Consider the following 27,651-nt stretch of genomic DNA (forward strand, 5'->3'; position numbering starts at 1 on the left):
TAAAAACTCTATTGGCTCACATTAAATCTGCTGCAGTTTTCCAGTGAACTCTGTATTTCCCTGTGTCCTGCACAGAATAAGAACGAACCAGTATTTCTGCTGCTGTGTCTGGGTAAAGCAGAGAGCAGTCATGCTGGTAATACTGGTCACAGTGTTTTGGAAAGTTGAGCTGTCTGGTATGTGTGTCCTGCATGTGGAGTTTCAGTGCTGAGGCTTCTGCTGCTTGTTTTGAGAAATTACCTTTGGTTTATTTTAGGACATTAATCAGTTTTTAAAATTAACCAATAATCTTTCTTCTTAATTGGTGGAGGTTTAGTCCAATTAGAATGTTTTTAAACTCAGAGGTACTTATTACAATAGCTCTAAAAAAAAAAGGGAAGGTATTTTACTTAATTCTTGCTGAGTTGAACTATGAGAAATGCTTAAAGGTTTTACGTACTGTTTCTCCCCTCCCCCCCAAACAGCTATTCTTTATATTACAAGTGTAGTGCTCAAGTCATCTCCTTTGAACTGTAGTTTTTGTTATACGTTTTGGCTGCAGTGTTATTTCGGAGGAGTCAGCCAACAGGCTTACAGGGCTTTTTGGCTCGAGTTCACTTACAGTTTTCTTGGCAGCTCTGCTTATTTATGCATCTTTATTTCTCTCTCTCTCACTCCTCCTCATTCCCCCCTCCCCACTCGAACAGAGCGATCACCACACAGGCCCATCCTCCAAGCTGGCCTTCCAGCAAATGCCTCTGCAGTTGTCGGAGGTGACGTCGAGTTTGTCTGCAAAGTCTACAGTGATGCTCAGCCTCATATTCAGTGGATAAAACATGTAGAGAAGAATGGCAGTAAATACGGACCAGATGGACTGCCGTATCTTCAGGTTTTAAAGGTGAGGCTTTACAGATGGTGGTGATGGTGATGACTTTTTTAAAGCACTGAATTTATTTGATGTAAATCCAAGAATTTTGAGATCTGAATTTCTTTTGAAAGGGGAAGTGTTTATGTTACAAATGAAATAATGAGCTTGATAAACATTGATTTTTCTAAATACTAATTGTGCAGCCTATAGACACTGTTTTGCTCTTTTTTACTTCCATGAATCTCTGAATGTTTCAGGCATGACTTATTCAGAAAAAAATGAAAACCCTCTTAAAGAACATCATTGACATTTATGTACGGGTAGAACACATCCAAAACATACCGGGGACAATCTACTGCATTTCTTTCACATTTCTTCAGCCTCTTTATTTCAAAGTAACATGGCACCTGCTGCCAAAAGCTTGCTGGCAGGATTGGGTTTTTTGGGTGCTGAGCCTGCAGAGATGTCCCTTTCCTGCCGGCGTACCGGTGGTGTCATTCCTGCAGGCGTTTTGAGCAAGCCTGACCAAAGAAAGGCCAAAGTTTTCCGAGCTGGGTGTCATTGCCAAAACTCAGCACGCTGGCAGTCAGGACAGCCAGCTCTGTACCATCTTGTTCCATGCAGCCCAGGTGCTTTTTTTTTTCCACACACACCGCTGTTTTCTCACTCCTCGTGTGATGCTTCAGATTTAAAAAAATCGCAAACAAACCAACCAACTCCAAACCCTCAATGGTTTTGATGCTGATACCTGTATGAAGTGGAAGGCATATTCTTATGACGTGTTGGTGGTGGGACCATAGACAGATTGGTGTCCATTTTGGGCAGCAGTGACGTTGTTCTCCTGTGTTATTGGTCTATTCTAGCATTCGGGGATAAATAGTTCCAATGCTGAAGTGCTGACACTGTACAATGTGACAGAGGCGGACGCTGGAGAATATATTTGTAAGGTCTCCAATTATATAGGGGAGGCCAACCAGTCTGCCTGGCTCTCTGTTCTGCCAAGTATACAAGGTAACAATGTTTTTTAAAGCAAGCTGGATGTAGAAGCTGGAAAAAATGGTGCTTTGGGAGACTGCAGGCAGCTTGTAGGATAACTCTTTGGCCTTGTGGTATATGTGTAATCCTCCTTCGGTGATGCAACTGGTATTACACCAGCAGCCATGGAAAAATTCCCACAATATTGCGTGTGTACCATAAGCAGTGATTTCTGATGCTGATCTTTATTCTCTCTTGTGTTTGGTGTCTGTGTCTGTGTGTTTATGTCCAGTTTTGTTGTTAATTCTGCACACTTTGCAGTTCACATCTAGGGTACTCATTGAATAATGTAATGATGAGCTAATTAGTGTATATTTATATATATATATATGTCTGTGTGTGTGTATATATACAAAAGAAATCTTCACATAATTACCCACTGAAGCATAAGTCAGGTCAGTTTACTCGCTTATAAATTCCCACATCACCTGTGACTGTGCAGGGTGGGAGGGTTTTCCAGTTGTTATTCAGCCATTATTACCCTGTTAATAACCCATCAATAACAATAAAGACTGGCAACAATGTGACTACAACTCACAACTAAATTTACCTTAAAATGGTCTGGTAAAAATGTGTTTATTCCCTCATCATGTATTTCAGAGTAATATTTTTGAGTGGAACAGAGGCAGAAAGCAGCAAACAATCATTTCTCTAAGTCTCCATTATAGAGACCTTGACACTGATGTCCTGCTGTGCCCATCTTGGGACAGCTGGACAGTTCCAGGTCTAAGATTTACTCTATTTGTATGAGTTTGGATAATCACTGATACACTGATTGGTTTGGTGTGTAATGACTAGTCAAGCCAGAGATTTAGCAAGTCTGGAAGGGGATCAGCAAAAAAAAAAAAAAAAAACAAAAAACAAAAACAAACAAACCACAACTTCCAGAATTCCTTTTCAGTCTTTAAAACTTAGAAAAATATACTTTATTTCCATCTCCCAGTTCTTAAATCTTTGGGGTCCAGTTTTTCTCCACATCCCTTGAAAGCCACAACTGATCTTTTTTGAACAAGGGCTGAGGTACCTTTCACTGTGCTTCTAAACAAACCACCAAATATTACCAGACTTCAGATTAAAATGAGATTTGGCAAATAAATATAGTTAAGTGAATGATGCAAGGACCATATACTGCTTAAGACAGCTACTAAGTTGTGTCTGTTGAAGCAGAATTTGCTGCCTCCCTGCCCCTCCTTTTTTTTTTTAATCCTTTCAGATGATATTTTTATAGTAAATTCTTTCCTCTGAAACAGGTAACTACACGTGAAGGTTCCCGAATTCTGTCCTACTTTGTTTTCTCTTTGTTTTTCTTCCAACTTTCTTTTATTTAAAAAAGAAGGAATAAAATAAAAAAGCCTTGTGGGGTAATTTTTCCATGTCATTTGATTGCATGCATGTTTAGGTGGTGAGTTTAGGTCTGGTGAAGGGTGTTGATTACTTTCTGAGGTGAGCTGGGACCTGTTGGTAAACGCCTTTTGGATGAGGGATTGTGGATGGGGAAGGAGCTTTGCATCTCTACACCTCTACCTTTACAAAGTGCAAAGCCCTGTGGCTCCATCTCCCTATCCACAAGAATTCTCTCAATGTCTAGCTTTTTCTCTTGCTTCCCTCTTTTGTTTTTTTTTTAGGCTGCCGGTGTTAACACCACGGACAAAGAAATTGAGGTTCTCTATATACGGAATGTAACTTTTGAGGATGCTGGGGAGTATACATGCTTGGCGGGTAATTCTATTGGGATATCCTTTCACACTGCATGGTTGACAGTTCTGCCAGGTATACACTGCTCTCTTTCTGTGGTTTTTCCTCTTTTTTTTTTCCACTTGTTGATTGCTGCAGAATTAGCACAGCTTCTGTCTCAGAAAACAACTTTTACAATGATTTTTTTTTTAAACACAGTTGTCTCAAGTCAATTGTTTCATCACATATTTACAACTCCAAAAACCTAACAACAACAAAAAAAGGATGTGGGGGGGAAATGGCTATTGTGCTTAATTTAAATATTTTTACATCTGCTAAATGTTCATTAGAAATGTTAAGGAACTGCATTTCCTTAACACTTCAGTGAGATAACTGAAAATCCGCTCATTAATCATTGTAAACTTTTTCAAGAGGAGGAAATCCAAAGTTTCTTCTGAAGCTTTGGGACTAATCTGGCTACAGACAGGTTCATTAAAAGACCTGAGCTATTCAGTGTGCTTAAATTCGCTTTCACCTATCCTCCAAAAATCTTACAGAAATTCTAATTTTAATGCCAATGGATCGTGTACAGAAGCAGTGCCTTCCATATCTTGGGAATCAGCTCCATGCATCTTTAAACATTGCATGCTCTAAGAAAACAAGTAGTCATTTGCTTTTACTGCAAAGCATGTCTTGCTGTTCTGGGGTTGATGATGTTTCTGTCCTTAAAAGAAACAAACATCAATGCGCTTTATTGCCTGAAAATTGTTATCAGCTGTTAGAAGATGTAGTCATAGTTGGTTTTGACACTAGTCAAATTTTCTCATGTATAACTCTTGGCAGCTGCCTTAGGAGTTCCTTTGAAAAAACATGAACCACCTGAGGTTTGCTGGGTCATCTTGTGCTTACCATTTATTAATTGTTAATCCTAAATCAAGGTACAAAACCTGCATGTGCATATTGCTGAGGTTCCTATTACGGGAGTGAAATGTTCCCACTTTCTGCAGATTATTTCTTACCCTTTATTAAAATATATCGAACAAGGCAGATTTATTACATCTCACTCTTATGTGAGCACCGAGCCTGCATGGTCTGTCACCAAGCAGGCAAAGCAGTGCTTGTGTAGAGCTTGCTTCTGCTAGCAGTGTTTGCATTTTGCAAGTGCTTGAACAGCATTTTTTTTAACTGATTTTCTTGAATGAAATATTTTTATAAGCCTAGAATGAGGCACAAGAAAATTTCAGCTTGAACATGCATTGCTTGCTGAGTGACCACTGATTGCTGAGGAATGCTCTTTATCCAGGGGTTGAATCCCAGATAAGGGATTAGGGACAGTGTTTGCACATATAACTGTCTTGAAGATAATTTCAAAATGGTTTCAATCAGAGTAACAGCTATGTAGAACCACTCCCACTAAAGTCTAATCTCATAGACTAGTAACCACTGATGAGATTACTTGAAATATGCAGTTTTCACAAAAGAGGACTCATTAATCAACGTATTGCTAGCAATTCAGTTTTTGCTTGTGTTATGCTTTTTAAACTGACACTGGGCTCTTCGGAGGGCCTCAGGGGAGTTGGCACCCAGCATGAACTGCAATGAATTAAGCAGCTGGGCAGCCTGGTCCTTGAAAAACACTCTTGAAACCCCTAACCCGAGTTTAGAAACATGGTGAAGGACTGACTCATCTTGCCTTCCATCCGTATTTTGAGATCCCAGTAAAAATTTTGGGTAAACAGGCAATGAAGACTCAAGCCCAAACATTTATTTGGGAATTTAGACACTTTTCTTTTAGGCTAGCTAATTCAATATTTTACCTTTAGACATGTCTTTATGTGGTTAAAAAGAATTACAGTGCTTTTGAAATTTGACTGGAGCAATAAAATGAACCTGAGCCTAGTTTTGAAAATGTCAGTTTTTGCTTTTCCCTTAAAATTATGCCTCATCATCCAATATTTCAAAGTATATGTATCTACCTATCTAGGCAGACACATGTATATGTCTATATATGTATACATACATGCACAAGCTCACACTCAGTGGCAAACTGTGAAGTCAAAAGCAGTGATCTAGAAAGAGGAATTACTCTCGGATTGCAGGATAGTCTAACCAACCTCAGTATTCTGTATGTTGTGCAGTCACTATAAGAATTGCTGATATTTTACCATTTCAAGTTGTTCCAAGCTCTGTACTGAACTATGCTTGTACTCTCTGCTAACTCTGTGGCATGATTGTTCCCTCCTAAAAACATCCAATCCAGCTCCTGAAAAAGAAAAAGAATATCCGACATCTCCAGACTACCTGGAAATAGCAATTTACTGCATAGGGGTCTTCTTTATTGCCTGCATGGTGCTGACAGTCATCCTGTGTCGCATGAGGAACACCACCAAGAAGCCCGATTTCAGCAGCCAGCCCGCTGTCCATAAGCTGACAAAGCGAATCCCTCTGCGCAGACAGGTAACAGAAAGTAGATAAAGAGTTTAAAAAACTTTTACCAAACTAAGCCAGCACATCCTTCTGATGAAGGCTTTGGAAAGGGCAATAAATAAGCATTATACCATATTGCAGTAAGGGTGGGATTTAATCTGGCACCTAGGAGACTGGCATGGCAAGAAAGTATATCTTAACACAGTGCTGCAGTGCGTCTCAATACAAGGAAATCAGGGCAGGGATGTTAGAGGAGAAATGCAAAACATGGAATATGTTCTGTATTAGCAGTCTATAGATGGAAAAAAATTATTTAAAGTATTTTGGGGCCTGATCCCACAACTCACTGAAGTCAATGGAAAAAAATTTACTGACTTAATGGACTGTGGAACAGAATCCTATTCAATTGTGTGTTTTTAATGTTTCTAAGGTGACTATTATTGTAATAACCAGGTACCAGATACAGAGAAGAATTCTTCTTTTTCAGGAAGAATTTTGAAGTCTAAGGGGAGGGAATTTCATAGCCAAGCACCCAGAAACCACCCCAAATTAGAAAAATGACTGTAATAAATTAAAAATAGGGGGGATAATGTATCAGATCTCGGACAGTTTGATTAACGTGCGGATGCTTTTGAGTGAGGAACAAACGCAAATGACAGGTTTAAAATGCACACAACGGCATCATATGAAATATATCTTAAAATTGCCTGTGGCTGGCAATGAGCGTTTCTGGAGAGGGCAATACCACAAGCAACAAACCAGTTGAACGAGTAACAGGACTTTGGCTTTGTCACAAACCATCACTTGCCAAAATATCCTCCATTCCCACACACTATCATCTCCTGAAAGACTTGTTTATTTTGAAGCTGGAGTTTAATATGTTTTGATTTTCTTGCAATAGGTCTTCAGGATAGACCTCTGAACCCACCAAATCCAACCCCAAGTTTCAGCCTCATGAGGTGGAGGAGTGTTGGCATCTGAGGCTGTGGTTCTCCTCATTATTCAAAATAGGGACCATCTGCAGGGCTTGTATCCAGGCTCCGGTCAGGGAGTTTGGATCTGAGGGTTTAATTCGGGTCCATCTGTACCATGAATAGATTGCACAAAATTTCTGCAGATTGTTTTATAGCCCGTCCAGAATACTGTCACTGTCAGGGTAATACATGTACCTTAAAAATAGTTCTTCAGGGTGGGTAAGTGTTTTGAAATTTAGATGCACAATCACACAGAGTTAGGGTGGAGCTCAGTCTTGGGATTTTGAACAGTATTACTTTCTTCTGAACCATTGTTTCTGAATCTCCTTGGTTAAAAATACTACAGAGTAGTAATGCTTTAGCCATCTTCCTCTAAAGTGCAGCATTTTACAAAATCTTGAGGGGGGGACACATGAACTTCGTCCGATCTGACAAATATTTGGTTTGTCTTATGAGAAAAAACATTAATTCATTTTTTTTATGGCTTTGTTTGCCACTTTTTTTTTTTTGGTAATTTTATTATTTTACTCATTTTCTTTGAAATCACTGGGAAGAGGAGGGACTTCTGACTCTGAATGTATCAGAAGGTGTGATGAGAAGCCCTCAGCTCAATTTGCACATCTCTATGGCTAAAAATCTGTGTAGCTTTCTGGACAAAGAAGACTTTTCATGTGTTGTATGCTTAACTAGAGAGAGATACGTATCAGCTGCTTAGATAAGACATTAAATTTCTGCTTGAATATAAAAGCATCATAATGACATAAAGATAAGTTGATGGCATAAAAAATATCTGGGGTTTGGTGTGATCTCAGTTGTGTCAGTTGGAAATGTTTCCTCAGGGGGATACTGTTATTTCATTGCGTGTGACAGCAGTGCCAACCACTGCCCTCAATTTAGTTATTTATCATTAAATGATGCAATATGGCCCTTCTCCAAAGCTATTGTTTTCACAGAGGAAAAAAAATCTCTATCTTACAACATGCTTGTCAGATAGGGTTTTATCGCTTTTTTTTGTTTGTTTGTTTTGTTTTGTTTTTTGTTTGTTTGTTTTTTGTTTTCTTAGAAAAAAAAGGCATTTTGCTTTTAATGGTAATAATTTATTGAGAAATAGTACATGTTTGAAATTGTGAATCCTATTTCAACCCCTAAGCAAAAATTCCACTACACTCAGTTCTCCCAAGTACTTTTTTATTAACAGGAGTTTCTCATTGAAAGGCTCTCTGCTTTCACATCTTCATAGAGGAAAATACTCCTATAAATGTTAAAAGAAAGCTGTATTTCTGTTTTCGTTGTTGCACTGATCGTTCACTAATTGTATGAGCTTGGAGAGGTAGGATGAGATGAGCAGTCCCTGAAGACTTGCTCATCAACAGTGAAAGTTTAAGTTTTCATTTAGTGTCTCCTTAGTCTCTAAGGCTGCATGTAGTTGTTTAGTTTCTGCACCTTTTAAAGCTGATTTTGGATTTCAGAATTATTGTCACAAATCAAGAACTAAAAAATTATCCAGGAGGTGTTTATTCAACTCTGTTTTGTTGTACCACCAGGTTTTCTTCTTTTTTGTTTCAGTTTATTTGTATTTCAGATGATTGTATTTAAAGGCAGGTGGCATTTTGTCACTAAACCTTTATTTATCTATTGATCACAGAAGGTTCTTCCTTGCCTTTTGTTGTGTGGGGGAGGACTAGAGAAAGTGGCTGAGTTGTTGAGAGAATGGGTGTGAGTGAGCAGGGGAGATGCTTACGGCAGGTAGACTCTCTGAGCTAGGCAGAGATCCGGGGCTGAGCGATGGGATTTGCTGGAATTCCAGAGAAATGAGACCATAGACTGGGGAATTCTTGATATTGTTTTCAAAGATCTCTGCTGCTGGGTCAAGCTCCCTAAGGATCTGGATATGAAAATAATCCTGGTTCACGAAGAGGCATTTTCATGACTCTGATGCCATCTTGTCTAAGCGGGATAAGAGTCTTGCTGAGTAACATATGGTTTGGTTTGCAGGCCTGGATTCTTGTACACTATTTAGTCTGAGCTACTACAGGATTTTATCATTCCCCACATGCAGGCATTTTTTCCCTGCCAAAATGCGGTTCTTTTCACATTCGTAGGAAGGGTCATGATGGAGTCAGGAATTATCAGTTCCCTCCCCCTACAATCCTCAGCCTCACTAGTATCTGGTACTTGGTTTTTCGAAATAGAAACTGCTAACAGGGAAATCCAGCAAGCAGTTCCTCTTCTTTAAATAAAAGCAGAGTTGCAGTGCTCTGTTATTAGCTCTGTTCTGCATAGAAGTACCAGCTTACATGAGAGGGTGAAGAAGAATCTGTAGGATTGAACATCACAAACTGATTTGCAGTATAGGCTTTAGGTGACAGGTTTACTGAGCCAAAAGGTAGAGAGTAGCCTTAAATAGGACATACACCTATTTTGTAGAACTTTTTTAACAAATAGATTATAATTGAAACAGACAAAAAGACAATCCCATCTTTTGTGACTTGCCTAGTCAAAGTCAAGTACAAGAGTTTGTCGTCCCTAGAGTATTTTGTTAGTGCCATCACAGTTATTTTGTCAAATTTGGACCCCCTCAACGTGGGTGTGTATAGGTGTCTTAAATAGGGAGGAATGATTTCTTATGCTTAGTATTTTAAATACATTCCCATTAATTTAAATCTACCTTCATTGTTCAGTCTAATCCTTCATAAAGATATAATGAGTGCATTTGTGATGAACAAAGACTGATTGGTTTAAAGTAGGCTTTAAGATCACCCAGCAAAATAGCTAATTCAAAATTATCATGGCAGCTGGAACCTGGTAAAAAAAAAGTAATCTGGAACAAGTAAAGTAACACAGTATTTCATCTAGGATTGAGCTGTAAGAATATAATTAATTTTAAGGAATAGTCTCTGAAATGCAAGATTAATACACACCTGTCAGTAGGATGTGTTGCAAGGAATTTACCTTAATACCTGTTTTAGTTTCTTGCTTTATCCTTGGACTTCTCTATATGGAAACCCTTGGCCTGCCCAGTAGTACTTGTTTGTTATTCTGATGTTGTGTGTTTCAAAAGGAGTGTTTTTCATGAAGGGGTGGTGCATGTGTTTTAAATGTCAGTACTTATCATTAGGAATCCTCAGCTTCATGTAGAACATTTAACATTATATTTTCCTAGATCCAGTCACTCAGATGGACTGTTTCTATCAACAGCTAATAGCATTACTTACTAATTATATTTATATACATATATGCATATGACTTCAAATTAACTTTTATAGCAGAGCCTTCAAAAAGACTGACAATTGTAGGAAATCACTGCATGGCTGCTAAAATCTCACAGCATGAGTGCCAGAACTTACGGATCGAGGCTTTGGGACATGTTATAAATCATCAGTGGAGGAAAACACCCTTCATAATCAATTACAGACAATTACACACTGCTCTGCAGTTGATTTTGCCACATGGCATTTAAAGATTCCAGCAAAGATTTGTTTGTTTTAAATGCTACACTGCTTAGAAATGCTTGTAAAGCATTATCTTAGAGCTGATTAAATGCAGTGTGTTGGCTGGAGGAAAAATATGTTGTTAAAATGGGGATATAATCATGCATTGATATGTGAGGGTTGGACACAGGGAGCTTTTCTCTTTCTGAAGTGCAGATATGGAGCTAAAGATCTGTCTGACACTGGTACTTTTCTTGGGTCTAGCCTCCTAAAAGCAGGAAGGAAGCACACAGAGAATATTTTATGGTGGAGGTCTACCTTCCTGTTGAGGTTAACATATATACCACAACAGTCCTTTCGGTGTTCTGCTTAAGTCAAGCTGACTTCTGCCTTCCTTGCTTTAATTAAGCACTCAAAATACCTACTTAGTGTAGTGTCATCATTTAAAGCAGGTATAACCAACACACTGAGTAGGCCTTGAAGAAGTCCAGTTCACCTACCTCAAGTGCCCTTCCTTGCCTCTCTGCCCTGACTCTGTTTTGTTCTTTTATCTCCAAGAAGCATATGTTGCTGAGCTGGGTGATTGCTCAAGAAGTTAATGAGTTTTGACTAGACGTCTAGCTGCTGCTTCTTGGCACCTGATAGATCCAAAAGTGTCCCTGGAGTCTGTATATTGGCCGTGTACAATTACAAACTTACTGCAAAAACTCTGTATGGCCTCTATAGTGCCTGTGTCTTATGTACCTTGAATCTTTGCATAATTGAAATCAAGAAGAGCATCCACATACTTGAAAACAATTCCACACACGGAAGTGTGAGGTTCATGGCAGGAGTGTCACTGGTTCTTGAACCTGCGTGGCAAGGGGTTGGAGAGCAGTGTGGCAAGTAGCAGGCTGGAAAAAGGCTTTATATGTGCTGTTACTTAAATGTAGATTAAAGTTGACTGTATCTACTGACCTTGGAGTAGGTAGGGTTTTCCTCATTGTTTTATAGTGCACTCTAAGGTAATGAAAAAGGATGCTTAAGGGTTGAGTTCAAAGGTTAATTCTTTACTATTGCAGAAAAGGTGAAACTCTATTTTGGAACAGAAAATCTTCTCCAACCACAGGCCAGCCTGGGTTGGCTTCATCTTTTCTGGAGCAGGTTTTCATAGCCCTTGAGCTCCTGTAACTGCTTGTACTGTTCCAATTAATCAATCGGAAGAATATTCCCAGGGAGTACAGTCCATTTTTCTCCTCTGAGACACTGAGTAGTTCCTCTGGATTTCTCATCATTCCTATCCACATTAATACGCTTTGGTTACCTGCAGCATCTCCAGCCAATCATCCAGTTATTGTGTGAAGTAAACGTGTAATAATGTTAAAAGGGAAACTGACAGAGTCTTTCATCTGTTTTTTCTGTATGTTAAATAGTAATAACTTCTGTGTTTGAAATGCATCACCAGAGTATTTCAGTTTATTGCAAGTTTACATTTATAGGTTTTAACCATGCTAAGACCACCGAATTATGAGTGTAAAGGGCTAGTGAAAAGATGGAACTCTGGCAGAGCTCTGAACAGTGTCTAATACAAATATTGTATTCATGGAAAAAAAAAAAAAAAAAAAAAGACTCCAGAACATTTTGGGCCATTTCTGATACATAAGGGATATTGTCTAAATTTTGCAGCTTCACTTCCACACCTTCCTGATGTCCCGTGAAAACAATGGCTATGATGACAATGGAAGGTGAGAAAGTAAAGGCAACGTTAATAAATAAATTGATAAATAAACCTGGACTTGAATAAAGATCTTGGTAGAATGGCTGGTGCATGGATTTTGGAAACGTGAAGGAAGTGGTTGTAGAGTATTAGTTGTAGGTTTGCAGTAAGTGATTTAAAAATAGAAACCAGAAATAAGAGAAATTAAATTCAGGGGAAATTGTGGGGGACAGGAGATGCCACATTGTTCATTGAGATTTTCACATTTCTTAGTGCTGAGCTAGTTCATTTCACGGAGCATCATTTTTAAATAGAAGTGAAATAATCAAAATGAACAAAAAATAAGTAAAAGTCTAATTCCAGCCCGGGTTCTCATGCAGACCTGCCATGCAGGTCTGAGTGAGCAATTTGGCTCTAGCAGGTGTGTTCCTCTCTAGGCTGGGCATAGCAACATCTCTCTTGAAGGACTCCATGCAATATTCACTTACTGATTTATTTAGAACTACGTAGTCTGCCTTAATATTAGTTTTCTGTTTGTATCCCAAGTGGTCACTGTATTTATTAGCCTAGAGGAATGTACCAGGTACTTATATTTTCTGAAAGTAAATATTAACATCAGCAATGGTTGGATAGACAAGGGGTAAAGCACACCTCCTCTCATTTGAAAGGTAGCCTTATTTGTGCAGTTATACTCTCTTGTTCCATAGATACCACAACTCTCATGTAAAAGCTGGAGCTTCAGATATCAAGAAAGGTCTGTCAGTCAGCTGCAAAACTGATAACCAAGGTTAATTTTGTATAGCAGTCCTTAACACTTTTTTCCTTATGAAACTTCTTTCCAGTCTTAATCTCTGGTCTTAGAAAAGTGTCAAGAAATGAACCGCACTTGATGAGATGGGTTTGAGGATGTTGACCTGCAAAAAGATCTCTCAAAACAGGTTGTCAGAGTCATGATGAGAAATGTGTTTGAGAGCATTAGCTTTGTCTTGTCAAAATAGATTGTGTAAAAGCATGACATGGTTGCAAAAGCTTTTCAGCCCCATTCTGAGGATCTTGAGTAATTCTGTGGGCTGAGACACTGTTAATTGGACTTGAAATAAGGGAGCACTAAGTTGTGCTTATCAGGTCTCAGAGACAAGAGGATTTTGTGTTCCTATCACTGTGTGTCACTGATTTGCACTCTAATGCTATTAGGATCTGTTTACTTATAATTGCTTTTCTTTATCTAGTTATAAGACCTCTGGATCAAAATTCTAGCCTGGTGACACTTTGTATAAGCAAACCTGTTGTCAAAGTTGACTCCAGGTGGTGAGGATGAAGGTCGGGAGTGGTAGTTATTCCGATGCTATAGGCTTCCAGCTTGTGCAGGGTCCCAACGATGCTGGATGAGAAACATTTCCTTCTGCCTGATGTGAGGACAGGTACCAGCGATGGCATCGAGAAACAACCGTTGGATTTGGGCTTGGCAAAGACTGTCACGGCCTGAAGAGAAGAGGATTCACAGTTACAGGAGGAGGGGAAGACTGTCAATACAAGCATTTTTGTTTTGTATTTGTATTCACTTGAAACTCTCAGGTCAGAGGACAGCAGACTGCTGCTTGCAGGTTTGAGGCTTTAGACCCTTACAGAAGATACATCATTCACAGCAAAACAAGTTTTGTTACGTGGATGGAGAAGATGCCTCCTTTTTTAAAGCAGTTATCACTAAGTACCTTTGCTCTAAGGAAAATATTGTTGAGGCTGATGAGAAATCATACTCCAAAGTGAATTACATTTCAAAGCACTGGATATTAAATTATTTTTAGGAGCTCTCCACATTGCCTGCAGAATCTTTAATTAAGACTATAGTTTACTGAAAACTTAAGCACCCCTCAATTATTGTGATAGCTTTTTGACGCTTTTAATATTGAATGCTTAGAAAATATAGAATCATAGAATCATTTAGATTGGAAAGGACCTTTAAGCTCATCAAGTCCCAACCGTTAACCTAACACTGACAAGGCCGCCACTGAACCATGTCCCTCAACACCACATCTACACACCTTTTAAATGCCTCCAGGGATGGTGATTCAACCACTTCCCTGGGCAGCCTGTTCCAGAGCCTGACAACCCTTTCAGTGAAGAAATTTTTCCTAATATCCAATCTAAACCTCTCCTGGCACAACTTGAGGCCATTTGCTCTTGTCCTATCACTTGTTACTTGGGAGAAGAGACTGACCCCCACCTCACTACAAACTCCTTTCAGGGAGCTGTAGAGAGCAGAAAGGTCTCCCCTGAGCCTCCTTTTCTCCAGGATAAACACCCCCAGCTCCCTCAGCCGTTCCTCATAAGACCTGTTGCCCAGACCCTTCACCAGCTTCGTTGCCCTTCTCTGGACACGCTCCAGCACCTCCATGTCTGTCTTGCAGTGAGGGGCCCAAAACTGAACCCAGTGTTTGAGGTGCAGCCTCCCCAGTGCCGGGTACGGGGGGACGATCACTGCCCTGGTCCTGCTGGCCACACTATTGCTGACACAAGCCAGGATGCTCTTGGCCTTCTTGGCCACCTGGGCACACTGGTTGCTCATTTTCACCTGCTGTTGACCAACACCCCCAGGTCCTTTTCCACCTGGCAGCTTTCCAATCCCTCTTCCCCAAGCCTGTGGGGTTGTTGTAACCCAAGTGCAGGACTCAGTGAGAGAAAATCCACCATTTTTTACACACTAACTCGTATGTAACCTTGATAATTGACACTGATGAAAAATACGGGAGCCTTTGCAAAAATACCGTTTTTCAAATAAAAATTCAGAATTTCAATTTAATAACACCAAAAAGTAGTAAATCCTGTGCTGATTTGGGAAGAGAAATGGTGATACTGACAACTAGAACTTAGCGGAAGAAGAGAGCTTATTGGTAACCTCTGCTCACAGTATAAGCTGCCCTCTTAAGTATCTGAGGGTTGCTATGTAAATACTCTCAGCTGATTAAAAAAATATTAATTTGATAAACAAAAAGAGAACAAAGTTTGTTTAATTTATCTTCTGGGTGAATGTATTTAAAACTTAAAAGGTTTTCAACCTACAGGACAGACTTAGAGCCTTGGCAGCAATTTGAGACAGTGTTGTGCTTACAGGGGAGGGTAAATGTGTGAGAAGAGCACGCTAGAAACAAGACTGTAGGTTCAGCCACTTTTTCCTAATTCCACTGTTGTGAGCTGGCTTGGTTATTAAGTATTGCTGTTTTTCAGATATTGGGACAAGATTACATCTCCGCCTTTTTTTTTGTTTGTTTGTTTTTTGCATCTTGTATTGCAACAACAGGTGTCAGCCGACTCAAGCTCCTCCATGAATTCCAACACGCCTCTGGTGAGGATAACTACTCGCCTCTCCTCTACTGCCGATGCCCCCATGCTGGCAGGAGTCTCGGAATATGAACTGCCAGAAGACCCAAAATGGGAGTTTCCAAGAGATAAGTATGTAGCCTGTTTCCCTTAACACCACCTATATACTTCTGAAAAACATCACACAGTATGGGAGGAAGCATCTTTCCTAATGTCTCCCAGGGGTTCTTTAGTTAAAAGAAGATCTCAATTACCTGAACCGCCTCTGAAGATCAAGATCTAATTTAATTATCTGGAATCAGTTTGTTTAAATAGAAACTAAATTTTCTCTGCCTATCATTCTGATTTTATTTTCGGATTTCATGTAGGCTTTCAGATACTGTGCTGAAATGTAACTCCTCTGTTAGGAAAAGAGTGAATCTGAAATGTTATTTCAAAATATATATGATCTAGATTGGGAGAGATAACCACATAGAAGCATTGTTGAAGGGCAGTCAAGATTTCCCCAAACAATACCTCTGTATGGTAAACCATGTTTCTTAGTTGATTACTTAATTGGTTAATATTTGTAAAATAGGTAATACAGTATCATGTAGGAGATAGAGAAAGCTGAAAATATATTAGACCATCTTTTCTTTCTGTCAGGATTCTGGGTAGGTTTTTTGTGTTGATTTTGTATTAGCCTGTATTAATGGAGGTTATGATTTTTTGGTTTAGGGAAACATCTTGCATGTTATGTACATATATGTACAACAACTGTGCCTTAAAAATATTAAGTTTCAAGCAGGGCATACTGTATTGAAATTTGGTATGTGCAAATTCATATGGCTACATAATATTTTCTTCAAAGTCTGTTAACTAACATGTAAAATGAGCTTCTGAATAATATAATTAAATCTAACCATATTTCTTAATATAGAAAAAGACATGTAAAAGAGATAACATTGACACAGGTAGGACCATGATTCTATATTAAAGTTAGTGCTAGCTTTAAGAAGTCTTTAGGTGGCTTTGAGAAAACACCTCTTATCATGAACAGTTCTCTTTGAAAGTTCAAGGTTGTAACTTTTGGGTAGAAGAGCTGTAATTTTGAACCTTCTGACAACTGTTCTGGAAATTATTTTAATGATGTAGCTGAAAACTAGTGCAAAATGCTGTAATTGCCACCTGCAGTATTCTAGTCAACAGTGGGGGCCTGTATATGTACTTCTGTCAGCCCATGCCCTGGGGGGATACACCAAATGCGGAAAATTTTAGAGTGCTAAACATTTAAAACCAGCGTTCAGCACAAATGTAGGTGGAGCAGATTTGCAATGAAAGGAGGCTATTTAGAGGCAGTTTATTAGGTTGGGGGGCAGGAGGCACACAATGAGGGGTTTGTTACTTTAGTCCTAGCAGGGCAATAGCACATAAATTAACCAGTTTCCAATGCAAATGTTTGTTCTCTGCCAAGATCCTAAATTCAATTTTAGTTCTGGAGAAAACGCAGGATGACCTCAGCATAACATACGCTGCCCTTCAGTCTTTGCACCTTTTTAGACTCGCATTTGCTTTAGAAACCAATCCAAAACAGCTTGAGGAATTCTCACCGAGGCAAAGACCGCATTTCAGAAGGAGTCTGCGGGCTGCCCTCAGGAAGAACCACCCCTGACTTCTGTCTTGTGCCTGAGCAGATAAGCGGGGTTTTCAAACCACTTAGCCCGGGTCTAACACTCTTCTGTTGATGGTATCACAACCTCTCCCTGTATCTCACGGGGAAAGACAGAAGTCCATGCTTTTAAGAACAAGTCCCTGTATATATCATACCCGTGAATCCTGCTTTTGACCATGGAGAGCCAAGACCATAGGAACTCAGAAGACGCTTGTCAGACTCTGTCCCCTACACTGGATAACAGCAGCATCAAACTCACTGAGCACCTTCCCTGATTTCTGCCATGGCACTGCTTCTGGATGTTAGATGATATTATCTGCAAGCAAGTAAAGGAGTCTGAATCTGGCCCTTGAACACTTAGGCTGGAAGAAAAATAATTTTGCCCAGAGGTTTTGAAGTTTCTTTTTTATTTTACCCCTTTACCCTCATGAAGCTGTGATCGATGCCTCTGTGTGTTACAGCTAAGCACGTTCTGCAACCAGGTATATGCTCCACAAAATGCATTTTTGCCTAGCCCACTTTAACGATGGCTCTTTTTAAAAGGTTCCTTACGTTGACACTGTGATTATAACTGAGTTTTGGTTCCCCCCAGTCTCTGCTTCCCGCTCTCTGAGCAGAGCCTGGGTGCTGCAGACAGGAGGCATCTCCCGTTCCCCTCGTACATGACGCTTGTGGCAAGATGAGCCTGCAGCCAAGAAACAGCCTCGGTGCTAGACCCAGCAGCGGGTAAATCAAGCATCCCGTCTCGCCCCTTAAAGGATCAAAGCGCTGGGGGAATGCGCGAGGATGTCAGGAGAGCGGCCTGGCTGTGGGCGGGGAGGCCGCCGAGAAGACGACGGCTGGTAGGGGACACTCGGATCTGCCAAGTGCTTTGTCCCGCGGAGGTGCCGCCTTTGTGCCGCACCGGGACGTGTGGCAGAGGAGCGGAGCCGGCGGCCGTGGCAGCTCCTGGCAGCTCTTCAAGGCCGCGAGAGTGTCGCCGGCGCCTTTCCCAGGCTCTCGCAGCAGGAACCGCTCCCCAGCCTTCGCCTCACGCTTGTCGTCGGCCTCTTTTCCCTTCCCCACCTCTCGCCTTCATCCTCCCGCCTCTCTCCCGCAAGAAGGCGGCTGGCTGGCCACCTCATCAGCCACCCGCGAGAGAAATGGGTGTGATAATTGCCCGCAGCTGCGCCCAAACATGGTGTCTACTGGCTTTCTGTCTCTGTCCTGTCTTATCCCTTCGGTGCGAGAAATCGTTAAGCAAACATTCACAGCCCTCATCCCCAAACAGAAAACAAGGAGATGAATTTTGAGCTAAAATTAAGCTGCCTGAGAAAAATGTTTGATTTTTTTCCTTTCTGTTTGCACTGTGCTGTTGTATCACAGGAGTTAATAATACTTAAAACATCCCCCTGCTCTAAATATCACCCTTTACCACAGAAATCATCAGCTGCCTGAAAGCAACCACATGGCAACACACACAAAGAAACTTTTCTTTCATCTTCTTGCAGTCAACGTGGAAAAGACGACGACCAGCCGTGTTACAATGACAGGAGAAGCTTACGTGTTGCTGGCTGCTCCTGAATTTCAGCCGCAGTTTGATGTTTTTTGAAAGGTCTGCCCCTCCACTGTGTGTCTCACCACTAGCCATTGAGTACAGCCTCTTGTTACAAGGAGTGAGAGAGCTTAAAAACCTGGGTTTAGCAACTGATCTGCCCTTCTGAGATGCTCGCTATGCCATCCCTAAGAAAACATACTGCAGCGCGCGTGAAAACTGGTACACACCCAGAGTCTCATTAGTTCCATATGATAAATGCTTCATGCTACAGCAAGTTGTTGAAAGCTTTTTATATTTAGCCCTGGAATTTCACTGGCTGCATCCCTTCACCAGATGCTGTGTGTTAATCTCCTGTTTACACCTCTAGGCTGACGCTGGGTAAACCCTTGGGAGAAGGTTGCTTTGGGCAAGTTGTCATGGCTGAAGCAGTGGGGATTGACAAAGACAGGCCAAAAGAAGCAGTGACTGTGGCAGTGAAGATGTTGAAAGGTAAGAAAATGGGCCGTTTAAGGATCAGGATGGGGGATATGGCAGTTCTCATCCATGAAAAGTTTCTTTTGTGGCATCTGAACTCTGTCATCATGGGGGGGGTCAAAGAGCACATAGCTGACCTCAGCCTTCAGCAGTTTGGGGTGTAAATCTGAATCCTTGACAACCTGTTTATCTTGAGCAGTGAGTATTTAGGAGCCAGGAGAGGTATTAGCATCGTGTGGGTCTCTCTGCTTTTGGTTTAGTTCATGTCAGAGGCTGTCCATGTGTAGATCTAGCTTGTTCAGTCCAGGTGGTTGGTGTCTATTTATTTTCAACTTAATTATAAGGTTAGTTTTCAGGAAAGGCATAGTTCTTGGAGGTTTGACATCTAAGGACAGCACTTTTATGTCTGATGTTACTGTGTTGCCTCTTAACATATAACACTGAAGAGGTGGTCAGTCCATCAAAGAGGTTGAGGCTATTTTTTGTTAGGACATATATATGTACAGTGTATACTACAAAACAAGTCCCATATTCTGCACTTGGAAGTACATGTGTTTTACACCAGCTGGTGAGCTCTGGTGGAGTTTGGGCTAGCACACTCTTAAATATGAACTGATCTTGTGTCTTGTACAGATGATGCTACAGAAAAAGATCTATCTGACCTGGTATCAGAGATGGAGATGATGAAGATGATTGGAAAGCATAAAAATATCATCAATCTCCTTGGAGCCTGTACTCAGGATGGTGAGTAGAGAAAAGAAAGCAAGCCAGGACTTTCCAACAGGTCTGTGAAAGTCTCATTAATCATAATTTTTCAAGAGTTTTTAAGGAAACAGTCATGCCGTGATGGGATTTTTAGATATTTCCCCAGCTTAGCAGCAATATTTTAACTTCTGTCTCTCATTATACTTACAGCTTTAGTATGAGAAAGGGTACCATATCGTATGAAAACTCTCTAATCCCCTGCTATAGGGAAAAAAGGATATTTTACAGGGGCTTTACCCACGCTTGTTGCTCTGAATTGTCAGTCCTGCTTTAGTGGAACTTGTATCCCATGAATTTGAAATGAGCACTTTTACTCTCTAAAGACCACAGTGTTTTTGTTAAAAGCTAACTATGTCATATAAAGTGATGTAAAATGGCATAAAATTCTGGAAATTAAAAAATCTTAAGAAGCACTTTCCTCTTGTTTGAGATCTCAAGGCATTTTTTGATTGAAAATGCTTGCTTTTCAGTACATGGCATGGTCTGGAAGGAATAGGCACCAGGTCAGGGTTTAGGTACTTTCAGCCCCTAATAGTAGCTCTGCCACTATCCTGCCCGAGAGCTTTGGGCCAGTCACTTTGCCAAGTCCAGAGCTCCTTTTCTTTCAAGTTGTGCTTACCGATTTTGCAGTTCAATGTTTATTGATTCAGTTAATTCATTATAGAGCACTAAAAGCCTCTTACATAAAAACATTTTACCCTTTGATCTTACTCTAGTTTTCACACGGTTCTGTTTATCCAAAGGTCCGTTGTATGTGATAGTAGAATATGCTTCTAAAGGAAACCTGCGTGAGTACCTGCGAGCACGCCGGCCCCCAGGGATGGAGTACTCGTTTGATATTAACAGGGTACCAGAAGAGCAGATGACATTCAAGGACTTAGTGTCATGCACTTACCAGTTGGCAAGAGGCATGGAGTACCTCGCTTCACAAAAAGTAGGTAGAACTCAGCAAATACTACACAAAGGGCATGGTGTGTATTTGTTCAGCACTCTTCAATTTAGTTTTGTTCTCATCTCGTTTTGCTCAAGAACTTGCTGGGAGAAGGTCTTTCTCAATCAAGTTGCATAATCCATACTCTTGAAACTCAGTGGGAAAATTCATACACTTAAGGTTTTTAATCTCTGTTTAATGAGATTGTTAAAATGAGGCCCAGAATGGATTGTTTAAAATAAATATTGCATTCATATCTGCAGTTTGAATTCATAAGCACAGGTGGTCACTTGGTTACACAAGTCACATTACTCCACCCATGAGACAGCAGGCACCATTTGCCTTCCGTTTCGAGACAAATCAACCAAATCAGCTCACATAGTGATGTAAAAGTAATTCAGTTTCTGAAAGGATTTACAGAATGATAACAGGCAGACTTAAGAAGACAACAAGATGCCAGGGCAAAAATTGTGAACAGAAGAGGCAAAAATAAATGGAGTGAATTAGTCACATTGCTTTACTTAAAACTGATGTTTATCAAGAGAGCAAGCTTGTTAAAAGAATTTATTTTTTCTGTCATGTCCTTAGGCACTTACTACTACAACTTTTCTTCAAACATTTTTAATGAGTAATTTGATTAAATTATAGTTATGAAACCTTAAATAGCCCAGTATAATTCTGTAAATGTACTGTGGCTTGGTGGACAAGCAATCATGAATACCCTGGGTGATGTTTGGACTCAGTGTCTAAACCAGAGCACCAGATATTGATGATAAGCACTTCCTGCAAGATGTGGAGTTGGTTAGTGGGATTTATACAGATTTTCACTCATGTCCGTTCCCAAGTATGGAGCTGTTTTTAACCGAAGATCAGAGCTGAGTGTAAACCTCCATTCCTGTTGTGTGGAGTCATGATTTTTTGTATTGCTTTAATGCAGTTGTAGAGGTTGGGGGGAAGGGGAAATTTAAGTCTAAATTTGCTTTTATTTTATTTTGAAACAGTAATTCTTAGTGTAGTAGGGTAGACAGGGTGACATGCATGACACCAAGAGAAAAATCTTCTAATGGAGTAAGCATGAGTATTGTATTAGGTAAAGTACCTTGGGATATCTCTTTCTAAGATTAATGAAACAATTGCCTGGCAATGAGCCATTGCCCAGAAAATAGAACTGTTGTGAAAAGAAAGTATCATGGTTTGAGCTCAGAGGGCAACTGAGCACCACACAACAGCTCACTCCCCCCAGCGCTGAGAAGGAGAAAAAAACCCAAAAGGCTTGATGGTCTGAGCTCAGAGGGCAACTGAGCACCATGCAGCCACTCATTTCTCCCTTTTCCCCCAGTGCTGAGGAGAAGAAAATAAGGCTTGGGATTTGAGATAGGACAAGGAGGGATAAATCACCCATTATGGTCACAGGCAAAATGCAGATTCGTTAGGGGAAGAAAAAAAGAACATAGATTTATTACAGACACTAACAACAACAACACTTAACAGAGTAGGACGGTGTGAAGCATTGCCACGTCTTGAGAACACCTTCCCCCCACCCCTCCCTTCTTCCCGGGCTCAGCTCTGCTCCCGATATCTCTACCTCCTCCCCCCAACGGCGCAGGGGCAGGGAATGGGGGGGTGCAGTCAGTGCCGCCGCTTCTTCCATCTTTGGTGGGGGGAGCTTCTGGAACTTCTTCCCCCTGATCAGGAGTGGTCCCCCTCTCACAGGAGACAGTCCTCCACAAAATTTCTCTGACATGAATCTCTCCCACAGCTGCAGCCCTTCCTGAGCTGCTCCGGTGCGGGACATCCCCGCATGCTGCAATCCTCCCAGCACCGAACTACAACAGCGGGGGCTGCTTCATCCCACAGGGTCCCAGCTGGCTTTGGGTGCAGCCACCTTAAATGGCTGTATGAGGCCTGTCACAGGCCATAAATCAGTGTCTGCTCCACTGTAGATCTTCATGGGTGGCGGGGGGGGCCGCCCTGCCGTCTCACCACAGATACAAGGGGGTCTCTGCTCTGGCACACCTCCCCCTTCCTTTCTTCCTCCATTCCTCCACTGACCTTGGTGTTTGCGCAGCTGCCACAACTTTTTGTCACAAGTCCCACTCCTCCTCACCACGTCCCTTCTTAAATATATTATCGCAGAGGCACAGCTGATTGGCTCAGCCTTGGTGCAGAGGTGGGGCTGACTTGGAGCTGGGGGAGCTTTGAGAAGCTTCTCACAGGGGGCCAACCCTATAGCCCCCTCCCCTGCTACCAAAAACCCCACCACTCACTTAGACCCAGGACAGAAAATAAAAATAATCTTTTGATTGTCAAATCGTGAGAACAAGCATCCACCTGAGAAGCTCTGAAGTGCTGTTGTAGGACACTGTCAAGAAGGTGTGCACTTGCACAGACACACCCAGCAGAACCATTTAATCCTTGATGCATTTCCTTTGCAAAAACACTTGATCAGCACTGTGCCGAACTTGACAGTATGTGAGGCATTGCATAAGGCAGAGGGAAAACAAAGGCAGCATATAGTAAAACTGTGCATTCCGGTTCTTGAGATATCCCACTATTTCTGTTTGTATTTCACTAGATTTTTTTCCCCTTAGGGATCCATTTACTGAGCTGGAATAATAAGAGAGCTGGTCTTCTCACGGTATTTACATTATGCAGGAACTGTGAGAAGGCCAGTGTTTTTGTTATTTCAATCCAATAAATGGCTCTGAGACTTCAAAAAAGCAAAAAATAATAATATGTAACGATGATGTTTGGATACTTACTTTTTGCCTTACAAAAAGTTTTTCCCTTACAAGCAATTGTACTTAGAAACAATATCCCATTTCCAAAGTTGGGTGGGCGCTTTTTACAATTCTGTTTATGTGTCCTCTCAGTTGCTCCAGTACTGAGGAAGAACCGCAGGGGAGCTCCAGATATAGGGGCTGGCCCAGGTCATTGCAAAAAGACAGCAAATCATTAGGGCCAGAGGGTCAGCTATGAAACCTGTCAGATATGGAAATCAATAATGGCACCATTTTGAAGATAGGAAGAGTCTCAGATGCAAAAACATAGGTATGAGAAAGCATAAATATGACAGAAAAACTGTCAGAAGATGCCAGTGTTTGAATCACTTGGTGTATTCACTCAGAGGTGGTACGTGCCATTTGAGATCCTCTATGACACCCCCAGCCTGCCGTTCTGGAAAGGCACGGGTCTGCTGTAGATCCTGTGTTGTCCCTGGTAGTTTCATCAGCATACCTTGGATATCCTAGGCTATCTCAGATAACAGATAACATTATGAACTTGTAGTTGGGTCCTAGTGTCTCGGAGGACATTCTTGTAGGGTTTGAGGACAGGGAGGTAGGAGGGCTGGCCTTTGTTGTTTCTGCTACATCATTGCTGATGCTGAATTAGAAAACTGATTTGATGCTGAAAGTATGTACTGTTGTCTGGTCCTGTGCAAATGGAGGCATTGCTGGAGCAGTTTTTTCCTGGCAGTTCCCCATGACTAACCCAGTGAGGAACAGAAACTTTGTAGGCTCATTTAACCCATGCAGGATAAGATATCTCAGCAAACTGCTGGGACAAGTTATAATGCAAGAAAGATATTGGCTGTTGTATTGGTTTTTATAGTGGTTCAGTCCAGCATGTCTATGCCCATGCTGAAGTGGAGTCCAAAATTGAACGGGGGGGGGAGAGAACAAAACAACTTGAAAAGAAGTAGAATATCCTGGGGGAATTCCAATTGCAATGTTTCTTACCATGCCCCTGCTGTCACCTTGTATCAACCCTAATAAGGCTGCTTAAACACAGAAATAATATCCAGAGCAGTCACAACGTCTTTTCAGTGTGAAGAATCAGTTTCAAGTTTTCAGGATAATGCTGACATAAAGGAAAAATCTCTGAGGAGATAACATGTTTAGTTTGAGTATCAAAGCTGTTTTAAAAGCAAACAGCCAAGCCGAGATTGTATTGGGTTTTTTTCCTTTTCATAATTAAATTGTTATGGTCTCATGGTTGACGTAAATACACACACCCTAGACATCTCGTTTAAAATGATATACTGTGGATATATCTCATATTAAGATCTTTTATAGTAAAAATGGTTGCACTGATCCAGATTGTCAGGTTTTAGCGCTGGTGAGATGATACAATTTTAAGAGAAGTAACATAATAAAGCATTCATGAACAGTATTTGTAATGGAAGTGCTGCAGTACCTGTACCTGGGCACATTTAATGGAGAATGAATCACAAACAAGATGGCACAGTTTGAGTCACCACCCAAGCTTTCAGCCTTGGCAAAATATATCTTCAATAAGGCAGGCTTTTCTAAGAGGCTTCTTAGGGCCATTGTTCAACTTGGAAACACCAGCTGAGGAGATGGATTGCAGTAATTAAGACAATCATTACTTCACAGGCTTGTAGTAAATGCGTGGCTTTCCCACCTTGTGATTTAGGTTAAAATCTATAAAAGAGACTTAGTTATGGTGTAGAAGTAATTTCACTTTTACAGCAGTTTATTTCAGTGGGCCTTTACTTTTTTTCCTTTTCTTTCCAGTGTATCCATCGAGACTTGGCTGCAAGAAATGTTTTGGTAACTGAAAATAATGTCATGAAAATAGCAGACTTTGGTTTAGCCAGAGACATCAACAATATAGATTATTATAAAAAGACTACTAATGTAAGTGGATGGTTTTCTTATCTCTGGAATCAAGTGTTTCTTTCAATGATTTACTTCAAAACTATGGTTATAAACTTAATGGGCTTCTTGAATAGCAGCCTCACTTTTCATCACAGACAGAACACAGGGATCAAGGACACAAGCATTTCTGTCCCCTCTTACAGTGACAGTTAGTTAAAAAGGTAACCTGAGAGGCTGTATATTATATGATGTATTAGAAATGCTAAAATACAAGAATTGGGTTTTGTGTGTCGTTGACTCAAATCCCTTGAAATAAGTGGAAATATTCTGGTTGATTCCAGCTCATTTTGTACCAGGCCTAGGATCTTGAAAAACACTGTATAAACAGTGCTAGCAATAACCATAATAAAAATCCTGTTTATGTGTGATAATGCCATATACAGCTTCGTGCCTTTTGCCTGTACTAAGCTTGTTATGTATCAAGGTGGGGTTAGAGGTTGAGAAATTGATTTTTGCTCCCTACTCTGTTACCGTTTTGCTGTTTAACCTGTACCAAATCAAGAAGATGAAAGGTTTCAGATGTAGTTATTGGTGCCTAGTTTGAACAACTCCTTCTCGAGGGATCTCTTAAGATCCTGACAAACTATTGTTGGATTTTGATGGGAACTTTAGAGAACTCATTCAGTTCTACAGACTTGACAATTTTGTATAAATGTTATTATTACCAATCATATTAAGTGGCTTATTGATAATGACATTTTAATGGTAATATCTGCCTACTTCCAAAACACAGAGTAACCAGGTATGGGTATGTCAGTACTGGAGGGAATTGAACCTTCTTCATATCAAATTTAGTGCAATTCCTGGGCTCTGAGCAGAGCAGACTTTGTGTGCAAAGCAACAGGTAGTTGTGACTCTGAGCTTTGGGTCACTGTAAGAGATGGAACATGAAAACAAAATTATTTGGTTTAGTGATCAGCTTAATTTTGCAGTCAGGCCTATTTTTCAGAGGATTATTGGTTGGGATTTTGTCTTTAAAGAGCCATAGTGGAATGATCTTTTTAATTTTGATCTTCTTATCCTATCATTCTCCTAGCAAATAGGCTGGGAATTTTTTGGGGAGCCCTCAATGCTTTTGATTTTATCTTCAATGTTTATACCCATTTTTCATAATAGTTTCCCTACTTGAGCCCATTTTACTGTTTTTTCCCTGAAGATTTTAAAAGGTAAATTATGTGCTGGTTTGCATTAGCAGACTGTTCTCTGAGAATTGATTAATTTTTTACAAAAATTGGTTTTGAATTCATTCTGTAAATTGCTACTATTTTAATTTTTCTTCCTCTCCCATCCAAAATTCCAGGGACGGCTTCCAGTAAAGTGGATGGCTCCAGAAGCTCTGTTTGACAGAGTTTACACACATCAAAGTGATGTGTAAGTGGCCTTATTTGAATGGGGTTTTGGGAGGTGGGAAGGAGGGTTGTTTTGGTTTGTATTTGTAAAAGTTTGGGATATTTTAAATGTATTTTCCTGCTGTCCTTTACCTTTAAGTGTTTTCATTCTGTTTCACATATTAATAGATGGAACAGGACTTGCCCTTAGAAAGTGAGGATTTTATGGTAGACTGCAAACCAGTGCTCTGTTACTAATCTGCCCAGCTTCAAAGCACATGAAAGGTGGAAAATGCTAACCTCCTTCTGTCAGTGCGGAAGTTTCCCCCCTTGAACTTATTTACGGATGTGCAGCTACAAAGAGTCTATCTAATTTGCTTGGCTTCTGACATACTCTGGACTTCCTTCAGTTTTTTTTTTTTTTTTTTTTTTTTAAAAAAAAAAGAAAAGAAAGAGAGAAAAGAAAGAAAGAAAAGAAAGTTCCTGAAAACTTCTTATAAAAATTTGTGCTGCGATTAAGTATAATAAAGCATAGGCTGGATATAGTGGAAAAGTTTTTCTCTGATTTTTAGAAGTAGTGTTGCTTCCCAGCAGTACATCACATGTAGTAGGAAATCATTGGACTCTGACACTTCAAAATCTTTTAATGTGTGCACAGATTCATTGGCTGATGCAACCACTCAGGATTTATTCTGCTTCCTATTACAGTTTCCTAGGCCCATTTACAGTACTCGTGTGCATTGTGCTTGAAGTAAATGTGTATTTTTTATGCAATGCAGATGAAGATCTTATGGTTTTTATTTCTCTGAGAGAAGCTGTCAACTGTAAAGGGCTGGATGCTTTCCAGCACAGGTGTAAAAGGTTATGCATGCCAGTGCAGG

General features: G+C 40.5%; 1 protein-coding gene across 11 annotated transcripts in view; it reads left to right on the top strand.

The window, feature by feature from the left end:
• FGFR2 (fibroblast growth factor receptor 2) overlaps positions 1 to 27,651 on the top strand; it is an 88,674-nt gene that overhangs the window by 53,376 nt on the left and 7,647 nt on the right. For 5 of the 11 annotated variants that reach the window (XM_042797793.1, XM_042798019.1, XM_042798120.1 and 2 more), the window contains 9 exons: positions 687 to 877; positions 1,711 to 1,858; positions 5,817 to 6,019; positions 15,383 to 15,534; positions 18,958 to 19,079; positions 19,698 to 19,808; positions 20,573 to 20,763; positions 25,299 to 25,421; positions 26,743 to 26,813. In XM_042797793.1, coding sequence (XP_042653727.1) covers positions 687 to 877; positions 1,711 to 1,858; positions 5,817 to 6,019; positions 15,383 to 15,534; positions 18,958 to 19,079; positions 19,698 to 19,808; positions 20,573 to 20,763; positions 25,299 to 25,421; positions 26,743 to 26,813 — 1,312 coding nt within the window. Of the gene's footprint in view, positions 1 to 686; positions 878 to 1,710; positions 1,859 to 3,507; positions 3,653 to 5,816; positions 6,020 to 15,382; positions 15,535 to 18,957; positions 19,080 to 19,697; positions 19,809 to 20,572; positions 20,764 to 25,298; positions 25,422 to 26,742; positions 26,814 to 27,651 lie in introns of all 11 variants that reach the window. The other 6 variants (XM_042797901.1, XM_042798083.1, XM_042798169.1 and 3 more) reach the window with 3 other exon arrangements.

Source organism: Tyto alba, unplaced genomic scaffold (assembly GCF_018691265.1).
Source record: "Tyto alba isolate M040663 unplaced genomic scaffold, T.alba_DEE_v4.0 Super-Scaffold_1, whole genome shotgun sequence".
NCBI lineage: Eukaryota > Metazoa > Chordata > Aves > Strigiformes > Tytonidae > Tyto > Tyto alba.